The sequence below is a fragment of the Lissotriton vulgaris genome, chromosome 7, assembly GCF_964263255.1.
Source record: "Lissotriton vulgaris chromosome 7, aLisVul1.2, whole genome shotgun sequence".
Classification (NCBI taxonomy): domain Eukaryota; kingdom Metazoa; phylum Chordata; class Amphibia; order Caudata; family Salamandridae; genus Lissotriton; species Lissotriton vulgaris.
This window is the reverse complement of record NC_141695.1, coordinates 3,035,225-3,053,196: the sequence shown is the minus strand read 5'-3', so window position 1 is coordinate 3,053,196 and position 17,972 is coordinate 3,035,225. Positions and strand designations below refer to the sequence as shown.

At 48.5% G+C, this 17,972-nt stretch overlaps 1 protein-coding gene across 1 annotated transcript in view; it reads left to right on the top strand.

Moving 5' to 3' along the window:
* LOC147700478 (putative cation-transporting ATPase 13A4) overlaps window positions 1-17,972 on the top strand; it is a 965,394-nt gene that overhangs the window by 450,380 nt on the left and 497,042 nt on the right. Inside the window, exon 8 of the mRNA XM_086928423.1 lies at window positions 6,717-6,789. Within this exon, the coding sequence (XP_086784549.1) occupies window positions 6,717-6,789 (73 nt within the window). The remainder of the gene's footprint in view (window positions 1-6,716; window positions 6,790-17,972) is intronic.

The window sequence follows — 17,972 nt, the reverse complement described above, 5'->3', positions numbered from 1 at the left end:
GTCCAGTCCAGTCTCTAACATTCTCGAACGGCCTCAAACGGCCCGCTCTTTGCCCGGTCTTCGCCCGCGCTTCCGTCCGCGCGCGTCCCGCGTACGCGTCAGGAGGCTGGGCTAAGTAGGAGGAGGAGGGGGGGCGGGAAGAGGCACCAGGTGTGCGCGATGACCTGGCGCAAGCACCTCTGGGCCTCGCAGTCCCGCTCCCGCTGACCGCCTCGACTCCCTCAGCTGCAAGCAAACCCTGGGCTGGAGCACACAGGCTCAAACAGAGTTCCGTTTTCAGGTGAAAGTTGATCCGGGTAATAGTGGAGCACACGGGCTAAAATATCCAAGAGTTCCGTCTTCAGGGCAGATGAGTGGCAATACAGGACCCAGCGCTTGTATCAGGATACAAGCACGACTGCGAGCGGCTCCTGCGAAGCGGGGGCCGCGAGTCGGTTAGAGCCTTCAGGGAGGAGGGGGCGGGTATAGGCACCAGGTGCGCGCGATGACCTGGCGTAAGCACCTCTGGGCCTCGCAGTCCCGCTCCCGCTGACCGCCTCGACTCCCTCAGCTGCAAGCAAACCCTGGGCTGGAGCACACGGGCTCAAACAGAGTTCCGTTTTCAGGTGAAAGTTGATCCGGGTCATAGTGGAGCACACGGGCTAAAATATCCAAGAGTTCCGTCTTCAGGGCAGATGAGTGGCAATACAGGACCCAGCGCTTGTATCAGGATACAAGCACGACTGCGAGCGGCTCCTGCGAAGCGGGGGCCGCGAGTCGTTAAGAGCCTTCAGGGAGGAGGGGGCGGGTATAGGCACCAGGTGCGCGCGATGACCTGGCGCAAGCACCTCTGGGCCTCGCAGTCCCGCTCCCGCTGACCGCCTCGACTCCCTCAGCTGCAAGCAAACCCTGGGCTGGAGCACACGGGCTCAAACAGAGTTCCGTTTTCAGGTGAAAGTTGATCCGGGTAATAGTGGAGCACACGGGATAAAATATCCAAGAGTTCCGTCTTCAGGGCAGATGAGTGGCAATACAGGACCCAGCGCTTGTATCAGGACACAAGCACGACTGCGAGCGGCTCCTGCGAAGCGGGGGCCGCGAGTCGTTAAGAGCCTTCAGGGAGGAGGGGGCGGGTATAGGCACCAGGTGCGCGCGATGACCTGGCGCAAGCACCTCTGGGCCTCGCAGTCCCGCTCCCGCTGACCGCCTCGACTCCCTCAGCTGCAAGCAAACCCTGGGCTGGAGCACACGGGCTCAAACAGAGTTCCGTTTTCAGGTGAAAGTTGATCCGGGTAATAGTGGAGCACACGGGATAAAATATCCAAGAGTTCCGTCTTCAGGGCAGATGAGTGGCAATACAGGACCCAGCGCTTGTATCAGGACACAAGCACGACTGCGAGCGGCTCCTGCGAAGCGGGGGCCGCGAGTCGTTAAGAGCCTTCAGGGAGGAGGGGGCGGGTATAGGCACCAGGTGCGCGCGATGACCTGGCGCAAGCACCTCTGGGCCTCGCAGTCCCGCTCCCGCTGACCGCCTCGACTCCCTCAGCTGCAAGCAAACCCTGGGCTGGAGCACACGGGCTCAAACAGAGTTCCGTTTTCAGGTGAAAGTTGATCCGGGTAATAGTGGAGCACACGGGATAAAATATCCAAGAGTTCCGTCTTCAGGGCAGATGAGTGGCAATACAGGACCCAGCGCTTGTATCAGGACACAAGCACGACTGCGAGCGGCTCCTGCGAAGCGGGGGCCGCGAGTCGTTAAGAGCCTTCAGGGAGGAGGGGGCGGGTATAGGCACCAGGTGCGCGCGATGACCTGGCGCAAGCACCTCTGGGCCTCGCAGTCCCGCTCCCGCTGACCGCCTCGACTCCCTCAGCTGCAAGCAAACCCTGGGCTGGAGCACACGGGCTCAAACAGAGTTCCGTTTTCAGGTGAAAGTTGATCCGGGTAATAGTGGAGCACACGGGATAAAATATCCAAGAGTTCCGTCTTCAGGGCAGATGAGTGGCAATACAGGACCCAGCGCTTGTATCAGGACACAAGCACGACTGCGAGCGGCTCCTGCGAAGCGGGGGCCGCGAGTCGTTAAGAGCCTTCAGGGAGGAGGGGGCGGGTATAGGCACCAGGTGCGCGCGATGACCTGGCGCAAGCACCTCTGGGCCTCGCAGTCCCGCTCCCGCTGACCGCCTCGACTCCCTCAGCTGCAAGCAAACCCTGGGCTGGAGCACACGGGCTCAAACAGAGTTCCGTTTTCAGGTGAAAGTTGATCCGGGTAATAGTGGAGCACACGGGATAAAATATCCAAGAGTTCCGTCTTCAGGGCAGATGAGTGGCAATACAGGACCCAGCGCTTGTATCAGGACACAAGCACGACTGCGAGCGGCTCCTGCGAAGCGGGGGCCGCGAGTCGTTAAGAGCCTTCAGGGAGGAGGGGGCGGGTATAGGCACCAGGTGCGCGCGATGACCTGGCGCAAGCACCTCTGGGCCTCGCAGTCCCGCTCCCGCTGACCGCCTCGACTCCCTCAGCTGCAAGCAAACCCTGGGCTGGAGCACACGGGCTCAAACAGAGTTCCGTTTTCAGGTGAAAGTTGATCCGGGTAATAGTGGAGCACACGGGATAAAATATCCAAGAGTTCCGTCTTCAGGGCAGATGAGTGGCAATACAGGACCCAGCGCTTGTATCAGGACACAAGCACGACTGCGAGCGGCTCCTGCGAAGCGGGGGCCGCGAGTCGTTAAGAGCCTTCAGGGAGGAGGGGGCGGGTATAGGCACCAGGTGCGCGCGATGACCTGGCGCAAGCACCTCTGGGCCTCGCAGTCCCGCTCCCGCTGACCGCCTCGACTCCCTCAGCTGCAAGCAAACCCTGGGCTGGAGCACACGGGCTCAAACAGAGTTCCGTTTTCAGGTGAAAGTTGATCCGGGTAATAGTGGAGCACACGGGATAAAATATCCAAGAGTTCCGTCTTCAGGGCAGATGAGTGGCAATACAGGACCCCGCGCTTGTATCAGGACACAAGCACGACTGCGAGCGGCTGTTTAGGGTTTTGGGTATCCAGCGGCTGTCGCTTCCTGCGCTTTTCTTCCTTCTTTTCTATTTAATTATGACCCAAAAGCAACATGAAATGATATGTGGGTCAAGACAGTCACACAACACATGTGAGCTCATTTCAAAATGAAAACAAGCTCACAGTTTCAATTCAGAATAGATATTTTCTTTCAAAATTGCAGAATCACGAACACTTGGCTACTGTACATAACGTTTTAACCATTCATTAAAATAGTGCTTATCAAGCACTATTTATTGAAAAAGAAAAAACATTATTTCTTCACTCCTGAAGTGAATAATCCGTGCATCGTCCTATATTTATGTAATTTAATTAGATATAGGTGATCTCAGATTAAATCACACATTTATCAAAAGAAGCAAATATGTTAAAGATTAAAATACGAGACACCTGGGCAAACATTAATGTATTCCATTCTCTTACTATGAGGACATTCATCCTTCACAGCCTGGTTACTAACTTCTGTATTAAGAAAGGCTGAATACTCAGGAAGCAGAACTGATGTTGTTTGACAAAGTTACCCCCAACCTTCCCACCGTTGACAACATTTAAAATCTGTGTTACCTGGTGGAAATCTCTGCATTCCCAGATCTGAGCATCCAAGATCTGTTTCATTTAAGGATTATATCTACAATCTTAACCTCTAAGAAAGTAACAATTAGGCAACCATAGGGCCAAGTCTGCTGCCCAAAGCTCAGCCTGTAGTAAATGTTTAACCTAAAGAATAAAGTTGTCTTAAGTCTCCCAAATCTGCTTAGCATGATGGATACATTTGCTGTCCAAAGTATGCAAGATCTGGGTACCATAAGCGATAGCTTGCTGGACCACTTTGGGGTAGTCCCGGGCCTGAGCATTTGAAACTAAGGACCTCATTTCGACGATGGTAGTCGGACCGACCACCTGGGGATATGTCTTATGCAACATGTTCCCCCATGCCGGAGTGTAGCGGATTGTGCACAGTCCACTCAAAGGGGATAGATACCACATGAGGACTTACCTGGATTCCGGCACCCACAGGATCGTAGCCTTCATGGTGCAGCTGCCCTGGTGTAGGGGGACCTGGAGGAAGGGATCTATGGAAGAGGCTGCTGGAGAGAAGCAGATTTGGGTGAGTCTGCCCCAATAGTTTGTTTCTGACTTGAAGCAGGCGGTCGGACTGCCACGGGTCGGTCATTGGAAACCCACATCGTAATCCGGACGGCGATCAGAGTTCCCTGTAATGCCCTATGGCTGCTGTTTTTCTTCGGCCGCCGCCTCGGCTGGAGTCAGCAGTCTTTTAGCAGTCAGTCGTAGTACACGATGCATGCATCATAATCCGGCGGTCGGACCCAACGCTTCCGATGAGATTACATATACAATTAGGGGTAAGCCTATATCTCTAGGTGCTGAAACGCTTAAGTGATTTACGCTTTTGGGACAGACACTTGCAACTTGTGTTTATCCTGTTACATTTATTTAAACCTCTTCACTTTATCTCTTTAGTTGAATTTTCACAATTTCAACACATGGAAGAATGAAAACAATGTCTTCCAATCTTCGTTTTACAAAAAGACATATCCAAAACATACACATGAATAGAAAACATTTACACTAATCAAAAAAAGAGACAACACATCACATTTTACAAACAACCTCAAATAATGTTTCAAAAATAGACAATTACTGTAACAAACACTTTATGAAAGACAAATATATTACAATAAAACAATTACTTTTTGTCCTATTGCCCTATTCTTAAATGTCCACTAAAAAATGTTTTTCTTTAATTTATCAATTACATTGGACAGTATATTAAAGGCATAAAATGTATTTATCCTTTGGTTTATAATGGAATGAAACCATATATCTTCGGTCCATTTCCCACAACCTGCTGATGGTCCCAAGGTACAAACGCAAAAAGCATGGAGGTTTGTGCTTTTTCTTCCTGGCCCCCACTCCGTGGAATTCCCTCCCTATTTCTCTCAGACTATGCCCCCGTTATGTTTGTTTTAGTAAATTACTCAAAACTCACTTCTTCCAGCTAGCCTATTGAGTTACTTGCTGCACTGTTCACCCGCAATTGTCTATGAGCGCCATGAAACCGTTTGGTGACCGAGCGCGGTATAAATATTTTTAACATAACAACATAACATAACATATGCCGACACGTTTCTAGTTCTGTGAAATTCTTCACAGAACTCTCATCAGGGCTTTTCTTCTAAATCTGAAACAGTATGGTGAGCACCTTTTTCGCTAATGTGGACGTGGGATCAATGTTAGTCCGCGCTCTTTCTGTTCGCAATTTCGCAGAGCCTTGAAAACCTGGCTTTTTCACTAGCACGTAGCCCATCTCTCTCTGCTGTGATGCCCTTTTTTCGTCTGTTTCCGCCCTTCTGGTTCTTATGCTGCAAGCGCCTTGAGACCTTGCGGTGATAATGGCGCTCTATAAAAACTTATGACATTGACATTGACATTGACTTCGTATTGCGATTTCCTCAATGCAGGCTCGAGTTCACAATGATTTTAAATGTGGTCTGGATCCTGCTCATGGAGCTTTCACGGTTATTTATTCTGGCCGCTTAGTTCATATCATGAATTGTATTGCTGTATTGCCGAAACTTTGTAACTCTTTCTCCCCGAAGCCAGGATCTTCGGCTTATTAAAAGCCTTCCGTCAAAGTTGTTGTTTCCGATGAGATTACGGCGGTCCACCCACCTCAGACAGGGCCGTGGAAGCCGGTTCCGACCGCCATCGTAATGATGCCCTATGTTTGCACATTTGAACGAATGCATGAATATATGATGACTGTGCCTAGGCGCTACACGCTATGGTTACATGTAGTTGTAGTTATTCATGCAATTGCTGTACTGGTGTATATGATGGCTGACCCATGGAATATTCTGGCATCTCATTAATTGACGTGTGGTTGAAACTAAAATGCACTTTCATGAGCTCTCAGAATATACTAGCAATTGTATTGATCTTGCACCTGTGATTTACTATACTTGAGTGTCCGCAAGCGCATGGTCGTGTGAGATCATTTCCTGCGGTAACAAGAGAGAATGAGACTTGTGATGTCACTTCCTGTGATGTTGTCAACAGTGAAAGGGCAAGTGTTGTCATTTCCACTACTACTGGTATTTTGGTGACTTGATGCCCATGGGTAGATGCACACAGGGCAATATCTAATTCACTAATCGTCCCTTTTAACAAATCAGTTGGAATCTTTACAAGACCCGGGGGTCCCTCTTCCATCGTATCCAACCTGAGAGGTTATTTTAAAATGGCGCGGGTGCTGTGAGGTGTCCTTGTGGTATGAACACATTACTGGTTACTCTTCAGTTATCGATCCAACCTCTCAGTCTCTGCAACAGATAAGGCGATATTTAAGCATCATTGAGTGGCCTCAAGCCAGAACCTTTAGAAGCTAAGTTAAGGTTTAACCATTTTTCTTGTATTATTTAACAAGATCTTTAACTCCTCGTAAAGTGATGCACGTGATACACCAAAGAGGTGTTAAATCACTTCCAAGGACTGCAGGGATTCTTGAGGGTGTTAGAGGAGCATTGATGCCGCACCTTAGAACGCAATTCTAAATTCAGTGTTAGAAAGAGATTATAAATTTGTGTAGGATGTTAAAAAGTGTGGAATAATTGTGTTCATATTAACATGTGCATATTTGTCTCCTCTCTCACAGCAATCAGTTAACCTGCATAACTTGGTTGCGGCGAATAATAGCGTCATGGTCACCGTGAGTCTGAAAACTGGAGGTGAGTTTGTTGCAGTTGTTCTAAGACGTCATGCCTTAATTTTGGGAGGTTCAGAATCAGAAGCCCTTTAAGGGCTAAATGATTTATTTGGCCTGATTCATCAGTTTCCGAAAATAAATGGCTTTGACTGGATAAACAAATGCATTTAAAAGTTTATTTTTTTATTTTTTGCATAAGGCCTTACATGTCATTGGTCCAAATTCTCTTACTTTCCTGCTTGATCCTGGCTCATCCTGAGCCCACCTTCTCAATGTTCCCAAGATTAGGAAACCACACCAAAGCAGGAGATACTTTGCTCATCAGCTGGGAATTAAATGGAATCTTTGTCATTTTACATTAGAAGTCAATCAAATCTGGTCACCTTCCAGAACCAGTTAAAACCCTGACTATTCTCTTACAATTACAATCTTTGTATCACCTTAGTTTGGCTTGGCCTTCTTGTCTGGCACCAATAGGATACCCCAGGTCATTGTGTGCTAAAAGATATAAATAACATGAAAAGTACAGACAATACCATCAGATGTCAATGACATCCCAAATTTCAACTGATCCGAACCGTATACCTACATAGAGGGACTCTTTTTTTGCCTTCATTTTTTAATTAATAGACCAGGATAGTCACAATGTAATTACTGTTTTTAAAAACAGTTTACCAAATACTTTATACTGCAAGAATTGGGTAGTAGTGTTCCCTAAGGAGACGTCTGCACAATTCAACAGCTACAATTGTATTTTGTACATCATGTAGAGAGTGACACAATTCATATAGAGCACAACATAGATATAAAGTTCGGGTGCTAGATCTGCCACGAGCACCTACTACCCTATAGTGCTTTTGGAACCACAAGGAGTGAAAACCATATAGCAAAAAAAAAAAAATTGAGGCTACCCAAAGCACAACTTATCAGTCTCTCTTTCAAATTTCAACTAAGTAATAATTCATTCAGGATCAATAAACCCTCTACTGGACAATAGGACAAAATGTAGCAAACATAATCTTCAGATGCAAAGATCCAGACGATTCAAAAGTAAGTTCACTGTCAATCTTCTTGTAATTTCATCAGTTCTTTATTGAAAAAAAGTATTCGTATAAAATCTCCCAGCACGTGATTTGCCAACACGCGTTTCGTCTTGCACTAAGACTTTTTCAAGGCATGAGTACTGGTGGTGAAAATCTCAATGTAAACTCAGATGAAGAATAGACACTTATTCGGTCCACTCGTCCGGATCCAATTGGAGAAGACCTCAGATGGTGGGTCATTGAAAAGGTGGTAGCCAATCCACGAGGTGGAGATCTTAGTAGTATCCTGAGCAGAAGAGAATGTAAATGGATACACTCTTTGGATACAGTCAACAAAGTGCTTAATGAGTTGGAGGAGATCAATAGACAAGTGGCACTTTTAGGGTTATGAAGGATTCCCCTCTGTTATGCCTCTCTGTGTGAAGATATCTACTCATTAACATTATGTGACATATTGTCCCCTATTGTTGAATTTGTACAATTTGCATGTCTTTATTTAATATAATGTCTAGTGCTGTTGTTTTAACTGTGTGTTCAATAATTGTTTGTTTTGTCACATCCAGTTTTGAACTAGACCGTACAATTCTTTGGTCTGTATATATGTATGTACATTTTTAATGGAATGTCCAAAGTTATTGGTCATATGCTGGCAACTTCGATAAGGCTCAATAATGCCATGGAGAATGTTCTTGGTTCGTTAAAAAGGCTCATTGGTGCTGCCGTAATCCAACATGGCGGCTTTGTGGAGTCCGTCTTTTATTTTTGTGATTCCATCTAGGGTGTATAATTGCTATTATCGACGAGTGTATGTCCATATAATATCGCCTAATGTAGCGGCATTATTCTTTGGCTCTTTGCTATATTTTCTCAATTTTGGAGATCGCCTCTTATATTGCCTTGGTAACAGTTACTACGACTACGGCCAAACTTCCTGGCATTTTGATAGCCCCTGTAGTCCTTTCTCTACTTCCAATATCACGGGGTTACGTTTTATACTCCCGTTTGCTCAAGTTCCGGTGTAAGCTTTGTTTGCAGCTACACGCTACTGGGAGGGAACGAATAGAGCCAAAATGCTGAATTCTGCAGCGGAAGGGTAATTTCTTTACCCACTGGTACACTTCGCCTCTTGGACAATGTATGAAGTTGCCAGTTTGTTAATATTAATTTTAAGTTTATTTACTATCCTTACAGCCTCCTAATCTTTTGTGACAGAGGCTCGAAATATTAAAGATTACAGTGCATACCATGTGTGACTATATTTGAAACTACAGTGACTGAGGTTCACTCCTTTGGGCTACATACATTATCAGCTCAGACAAGGTAACGTTGTATGTCTGATCCAACCATGCTATGTTTGTTTGGGTCACACGGTTTTAGAACCGGTTAACTTATGACACCTACCGTATTTTCCGGCGTATAAGACGACCCGGCGTATAAGACGACCCCCGACTTTGGCAGAAAAATTTTAGGTTTAGTGCTATACTCGCCGTATAAGACGACCCCCCACTTCCAGCGCAGCATAGCCATTCCGAGAATGTACCGGTATTTTGAACTTACCGTATTAGTCTAGTCCTCCTCCCTGTGGGTGAGCAGTAAGGCTTTATCAGTGGGCAGTGGGTACCTATAAGCGTTTATTTTACAAACTGAAAGACTGAACGCAAAGAAATTGGTTGTAGAAACAATCTTGCTTTACTCGGAAACATTTTATTTAAAACCATATCAAAAACTGTCACTTCTGAATAACGGCAAACATAAATAACGTAGTGCATGAAACAGTGCAAGTGCATTAAACGTTCCATAACTTCCCATAAATCCAAGCGATTTCTACAGGATTTATAACGTTCCCTTTAAAAACCTTCAAAATCCTCCTCTTCGTCATCTGATCTCATAAGTAAGTCTATGAGATCTTGTGGTACATCTGTAAGGCAATCATCGTATGGATCTTGTACCAATTCCGTATCAGATGATGTGGTCTCTTCTTCGGCATCCTCTTCACCTTCCCACAGATAGTCGTCCTCCATACCATCTAATGAGTTCGATATGCCACACTTCTTGAAAGACTTTATGACTGTTTCTGCATCAATGTCGTTCCAGGCCTTTATGACAAAGTTGCACAAAACATCCAACTGTGGCGCACGCATGTTTCCTCCTTTTGTGAATGTTTTTTCACCGCTAACCATCCACTCATTCCACTGTTCTCGGATGCGATCTTTAAATGGCTTGTTTAGGCACACATCCAGTGGCTGCACCAACGATGTCAGTCCTCCAGGTATAACAGCAGCATCCGTTTTCAGTCTTGCCAGCCTTTGCTTGGTGCTGGGAGTTAAATGAGCCCTGAACATATCCCACACCAGTAGACTACGCCTTTGTAGAAGTCCACCTGGTCGCCTGCTCCATACGTTATCAAGCCATAGCTTTACCCCTTCTTCATCCATCCATCCTTTCTCATTAACATGCACAAAACAACCAGCAGGAAACTTGAGTTTCGGCATTGTTTTCCTTTTAAAAATAACCATTGGCCTCAGTTTGCCACCATCAGCTGTGCATGCAAGTACCACAGTGAAACTGGACTTCTCATGTCCTGTTGTTTTTATTAAAATTGTCTTTTCGCCTTTTTGATGGACAGTTTTGTTGGCGATCATATCAAAATTCATCGGAGTTTCATCCATGTTTCCGATGCTACTTAGCGCATACACATGTTCATTGCGCAGCCTAATGACGTAGCGATGGAAGCTATGCATTTTGGCATCAAGATCCGCTGGTAATTTCTGGGCAATTTTTGTCTTTTGCCGCAATACCAGATTATGCCTTCCCAAGAATCTGGTACACCAGGACACAGTGGCCTTAAATCTGTGGCTGAGATCGGGATTAGATTTGGCCCACTGAAGTGCAACCAAGCGGATTTTATTTCGGGTCACGACATACCCGCTTTGCCGATGCTCGGCCACCATGTCTGCTACATGCTTTTCCAGTTCTGGCCAATGTGGGGTGCCTCTTCTTAGTGCACACTTGCCCCTTGGCATACTCCGCAATGCTTGCTCATTTGCTCTCCAGGCCCGAACCATCTTCTCTGTCACTCCATATTGCCTAGCAGCAGCACAGTTATTATGTTCTGTGGCAAAAGCCACAACTTTGAGTTTGTAGCTGGCTTCATATTTTCTTCTCCTTGCCACTGCTGGAGCCTTGCTGAGTTCTAGACTGCCAGCCATTTGCTCTGGATGCGCTGCTGGAGCCTTGCCGGGTTCTTCGCTGTCTGCCATTTGCACGGAATGTGCTGCTGGAGCCTTGCCGGGTTCTTGACTGTCAGCCATTTGCACTCGATGTACGGTACTGGTGCTGTACAGAATGGACTGGTGCAGAGACTGTCTTCAACACCACACGTACGGTACGGCAAATACGCTATCTGGTCACGAGACTGTTTTTCCTCTTAGCAACAACCAGCCAATCACGGCAAGTGCTCTACTGCCTTCGGGAACATTTGGGAACATTGTACAGTCCCCTTTCTATGCCACGCCCATGCCAAGGGGAGAGGTGAGCGTGCCAAAACGTGCCAAACGTGCCAAACGTGTCAACACACCGGGCGCTGCCATCTTCGGCGTTGGCTGCCCATTACCATGTACCGTGTTTCGGACGTCCTGCTGCCTCGTCCTGCTGCCTCGTCTGCCTGGGGATGTGCAAGCGGTTGGAGGCGCGTGTACAGCGGCAGCGGCAGTCGAGGTAAGACTCATGGCGCCATTTGCTCGCTTGTGAAGCGGTTTGACACCTTCGAGTGAAGTCCTTGCTATGAAAAAAACGCTCGCTTTCGATACTTCATGGCGCGGGGCCTGGGTGTGGACGTTGCCAGGGTCGGTGGCTGTATTTTTTGACATAAGGTGTGTTGTTTCTGGTTATTTCCTATTGTGAAGCGGTCTGACACCTTCGAGTGAAGTCCTCGCTATGACAAAAACACGCTCGCTTTCGATACTTGCACAATTCATGGCGCGGGGCCTGGGTGTGGACGTTGCCAGGGTCGGTGGCTGTATTTTTGGACGTTGCCAGGGTCGGTGGCTGTATTTTTTAACATAAGGTGTGTTGTTTCTTGTTATTTCGTATTGTGAAGCGGTCTGACACCTTCGAGTGAAGTCCTCGCTGTGAAAAAGCGCATGAAAAAATACCATAAAATTTTGTACCCGGCGTATAAGACGACCCCCGACTTTCCAGAAAATTTTAAGGGGTTAAAAGGTCGTCTTATACGCCGGAAAATACGGTAATTATTTTACAGGTGTAAATTTCTTAAACTGGGACACCCAGAGAATATACTCCTCTCAGTCCCTCCTTCCTTTTTTCTTGCCCCTACTGAGATTCATTCTAGTCCCTAATCTATTGCAACAGCCTCAATTTCCTTTTTCCTCCTCTTAGGGTCATCTACTACCCTTGGTTGTCCTCCTCCCTTTTAGTCCTGATGAAGACTCGCATGGCCCCGGTTCAACTAACCGACATGCCTTAAGACAAGTCAAAACGTCGACGCCCTTGTTGTTCTTCAACCTGGACCCTTTCCTGCCATAATTTTGTGCAAGATTCTGTGAACTAAATGTGCAGATTGTTGAATTTTTGTATAAACGTATACATAATTGACTCTTGTGGCCAGGTCAACGAGGACGGTGATTTATTGAACCGTTCCCTTGTATATAATTACTGTAAATATTTGATGTCACTATCTTATGGAATTTCTTCTATTCTCCATTCACTTTACACATCCTAATTAAGCCTGGGCGTAGTTCGCGTAGCCGCACTCCGTGGAGCTACGCGAAGATGCACTTGCACTCCGAGAACTACGCATAACTCCGCGAACATGCGTAGTAGCTTGCTTGACCCGTTCGCAAGCCGTTTTTCGTCTTCGGGAGCGCCGTGGAACTCTGGAACCTGCTCGACACCACATCTCCAGACGTCGCCTTCCTCACGGAAACATGGTGAACGCCTCCTCAACGCCCGACATCGCTGTCGCCATCCCGGACGGATACCAGATCACCCGGAGAGACCGTGCCAACCAGACAGGAGGAGGCATCGCCATCGTCCACAAGAACACCATCCGCATCACGACCAACTCAGACGACACCCTCACAGCCGCCAAACACTTCACTTCCAGATACACACCGACCCCAAGACCACACTCAGAGGCACCCTCATCTACAGACCCCCAGGACCTCGCACACAATTCAGCGAAGACATCGCAGACTTCATCAGCTCGCACGCCCTCGCCTCCGCTGACTACATCCTCCTAGGGGACCTCAACTTCCACCTGGAGAACAACAACGACAACACCACCACCACCCTGCTGGACAACCTCGCCAACCTCGGACTCATGCAACTGGTGAACACCCCCACCCACTATGCCGGACACACGCTTGACCTAGTCTTCTCCTCCAGCAAGTACATCTCCTTCAGCCACTCCACCGGACTCCACTGGACAGACCACAGCTGCATCCACTTCAGCTTCAGAAAGACCACGACTCACCACCACCAGCAACAGGTTCCCCGCAGGAACTGGAACAAGATCACCACCGACCAGCTCACCACTTCACTGAGCCAGAACCCTCCCGCCAGCTCAACGGACCCCAACCAAGCAGCCAACAACCTCACACAGTGGATCACCAATTGCGCTCGCCCAACCTGCCTCGACCACTCGCAGTCTGGCTTCCGCGCCAACCACAGCACCGAGACCGCCCTCATCGCAGCCACTGACGACATCTGAGCCCTGCTCGACAACTGGGAAACAGCGGCCCTCATCCTCCTGGACGTCTCCGCAGCATTCGATACGGTCTGTCACCGCACCCTAGTGCAGCGCCTCAGCAACATCGGAATCCAAGAGAAGGCACTGGAGTGGATCATCACGTTCCTCACTGGAAGAACCCAGAGAGTCCGCCTCCCCCCATACAGATCCAAGGCCACCGAAGTCATATGCGGCGTACCACAAGGATCATCACTCAGCCCCACCCTCTTCAACGTCTACATGAGCCCCCTCGCAGCCATCGTACGCCAACACAACCTCAACATCATCTCCTACGCCGACGACACCCAGCTGATCCTCTCCCTCACCAACGACCCAGGAACTGCCAGAACCAACCTACACGAAGGGATGAAAGACGTAGTCGAGTGGATGAGGAACAGCCGCCTGAAACTGAACTCAGACAAGACGGAAGTCCTCATCCTTGGATCATCACCCTCTGCCTGGGACGACTCCAGGTGGCCCCCTGTCCTGGGCAGCGCACCCAAACCAACGGACCACGCACGCAACCTGGGCTTCATCCTGGACTCCTCCCTCTCGATGACCAGACAAGTCAACGCCGTCTCATCATCATGCTTCAACATCCTACGCATGCTCCAAAAGATCTTCCGATGGCTCGCCACCGAAACCAGGAAGACGGTCACACAGGCACTCGTCATCAGCCGACTGGACTACGGAAACACCCTCTATACCGGAACCACAGCCAAACTCCAGAAAAGACTCTAGCACATCCAGAACGCCTCCGCACGACTCATCTTGGACATCCCCCGACACAGCCACATCTCCGGACACCTAAGAGACCTTCACTGGCTCCCCATCAGCAAGAGAATCACGTTCCAACTCCTCACCCACGCACACAAGGCCCTCCACGACCTGGGCCCCAGGTACCTCAACAACCGCCTGACCTTCTACACTCCCATCCGCCAGCTACGATCGACCTGCCACGCCCTTGCCGCCGTGCCACGCATCCGAAGATCCACCATGGGAGGAAGATCCTTCTCCTACATGGCAGCCAAGACTTGGAACTCCCTCCCCATCCACCTCTGCCTGACCCAAGACAACCTCTGCTTCAGGAAGCAACTCAAGACATGGCTGTTCGAGCAGTAGCAGACCCCCCTCCCCCAAGCGCCTTGAGACCCTCTGGGTGAGTAGCGCGCTATACAAATATCCTGATTGATTGATTGATTGATTGCCTGCATGCTCGGGATGTGTAGCGCGCAAAGTTACCCATGAGGTTTGTCCCGCCCGCTCGCGTCCCCTTATTTCCGGTCACTACTAACGTGTTTGCGAGTTATTCTGTGCCAGATTGCAGTTTCTGCGTGTTCGGCAACTCGATCTTACCGACAAGCATCCTCGCGCACGCGAAAATGCTATTGAGCGCGCGAGAACTACGCTACCCAGCAGTTTGCGGAGTATTCGACAACTTCGCGTTCTCCGCGGAGCGCCGAGTTGCCGAAACTCCGCAAACTCCGCAAACAGAGCATAGTTCTTCGCCCAGGGCTAATCCTAATCACTTACCCTTCTTTTGCACTCTTTCCTTGGGACAACCTACACGTCCACATTTATATGAATTTATAACTGTGATTTATTGCATTCAATCTAAATACAATGAATTAAATTGTCTCTAGTTCTTTTGAATCAGGTGTGTTGCATTACCTTTCTTTGAACGGTGCATTTATTAGCTAGAGCTTGACTGAGAGATATGCTCCGAAATGGTGTGTGATCAACTAACTATGTACTGATTGATTCTGTTAGATTGAATAATAGGTCAAGGACCACTGTCTTCAATAACTCACTGCACATGTCTGTGGAGAGATAGCTATCCTGTGCTTTGAAGTGCAGCTCTCAGGGCATCCGTAAGTTCAATCATTGCCAGCAAGGTCTGTTTGCGCCCGCTCACAAATTTGAAGGGGCATTGCAGTGCCAACGGACAGTGCATTCTACTTATGATATGACCCATGATCATCAGAAATACCTACATCATTTGGCGCATTGCAGTGCGGCGCTATGACAAAGGAAGCAAGGAGACGGCCACCCCAGCAGACAGACCATGAAATGGAAATATAAAAGTGAAGGTACTGTTAAATGCTGGTACTCTCCCTTTCAAAATTGCAGAGGTTCAGCTAATCAGTACCTGACAGTACCTAGTCATTTAAATTGCTGACAGCAACATGTAAACTCTGTGGGGGAACTAAGAGCACCTGGGTCCTGGAGATCAACCAGCCTCTAAAAACCTCACTAAGCAAGAGGGGGAGGCACATGGCTAGATCGGGAGCATTGTGGAGAAGCCAGTGCTGTGCACTGACCTACTCTTACTGCAAGGACACCAAGATCGTCCAGTGACAGGAGGAAGCAGCAAAACATGCTGGTAGCCGAGTGGCTGGCTGCTGGAACTGGGGGGCACTGTTTCCATCCATGAAACGTCTATTACCCGTGTGTTTGGTAACATTATCCTACCAGAAGGGTAGAAATGACATCAGGGTGTACACCAGCTGCACTATCAGGGCCTGTAGAGCGTTGCAGCTCACCATGAGGGTCCTGAGGTGCCGCTTCATGGTGATCTTGTTCATTTGAACAGCCAGGTCTTGAGTCCTTCTCTGAATTGCTGGAGACCTGGGCGGTATCTGAGGTGGAGGGGAAGCATGTCCAGGCTTTTGTCGCCAGGTGTGAGAAGGCGGATCCTCCGCGGTTGGCTCAGCGATTCGGGGAGTGTCTTACAGGTGGAGGAAGGTGGATCGTAGGTGTCTGGTTGGTTGGTGGAATTTACATTTACATTTACATTTACATTTACATTTACATTTACAATGTCATGCATTTGTATATGTACGTTGGTCCTTTGATGTACAGGGCCTTGCATGTGTAAGTAAACATCTTGAACTGGCATCCCTTCAGGATCAAGAGCCAGTGTAGCTTCTTGAGGTGGGGTGTGATGTGGGTCCATCAAAGGAGGTTGAGGATGAGTCTTCAGTCTGAGTTTTGTAATGTTTGTAGTCTCTTCAGGAGCCTTGTGGTGATTCCTGTGTCGAGTGTGTTCCCGTAGTCCAGCCTGCTGGTGATGAGGCCCTGCCTGAGGATCCTTCTGGTGTCGACTGAGAGCCTCCTGAAGTTCTTTTGGAGCATGCGCCGGGTGTGGAAGCAGACTGATTTAACCTTTTTCTTCATGGATAGCTTGCTATCCAGGAATGTGCCAAAGTTGCTGGTGTGGTCTGTCCGGGTGGGGGGAGGGCCAAGTTCAGCAGGCCACCTTGCATTGTTCCATGGCAAGGTGTTGTCCCAACATGAGTACTTCTGTTTTGTCAGTGTTGAATTTGAGACAGTTGTCCTTCATCCACTTGGCGACGTTCATCATGCATCTGTGGAAGTTGGGTCCGGTGGTGGGATGGGTATCTTCGGTGTAGGAGAAGCTGTTCAGTCTGTGCAATCTGGCGGTGTTGAAGAGGGTGGGGCTGAGGGATGATCCTTGGGGGACGCTGCAGATGATCTTTTTGGGTTCAGAGGTGAACAGTGGAAGATGGATTTTCTTGGTTCTTTTGGTGAGGTATGACCAGTGCATCATGGGAACAGGGCAGACCAAACTACCAAGCCAATTCTTATACTGGGAAGGAAACAAGCTTCCGGGGACCGGTAACTGGCATTTCAGCCGTCTTCGACCCGGCTTGCTTGAATCCTGATGGTGCAATGAGCAAGGGACTCACATCTGAGTATACCCTTCCATGCTTATGGTGGACAAAAATGATTCAGAAAAGGGGGTGGTGATGAACAGAGTGTCTGAATTAAGCAGACCACTCTTACCCAGTCCAAAGATCAGGGTTTGATCCATCACCGTTTTTTAGCTCACTGCACGATCCCAGCTCAGAACTTGGCTATATGCAAATTAGTCTGACCCTGGCCCAGTGCATCATGGGAACAGGGCAGACCAAACTACCAAGCCAATTCTTATACTGGGAAGGAAACAAGCTTCCGGGGACCAGTTTCTGGCATTTCAGCCGTCTTCGGCCCGGCTTGCTTGAATCCTGATGGTGCAATGAGCAAGGGACTCACATCTGAGTATACCCTTCCACGCTTGTGGTGGACAAAAAATGATCTGTTGACTGGGTACGAGTGTTCTGCTTAATTAAGATACTCTGTCCATCACCACCCCCTTTTCTGAATCGTTTTGTCCACCATAATCGTGGAAGGGTATGCTCAGACATGAGTCCCTTGCTCATTGCACCATCAGGATTCAAGCAAGCCGGGCAGAAGACGGCTGTAATGCCAGAAACCGGTCCCCGGAAGCTTGTTTCCTTCCCAGTCAAAGAATTGGCATGGTAGTTTGGTCTGCCCTGTTCCCATGATGCACTGGGCCAGGGACAGACTAATTTACATGTAGCCAGGTTCTGAGCTGGGATGGTGCAGTGA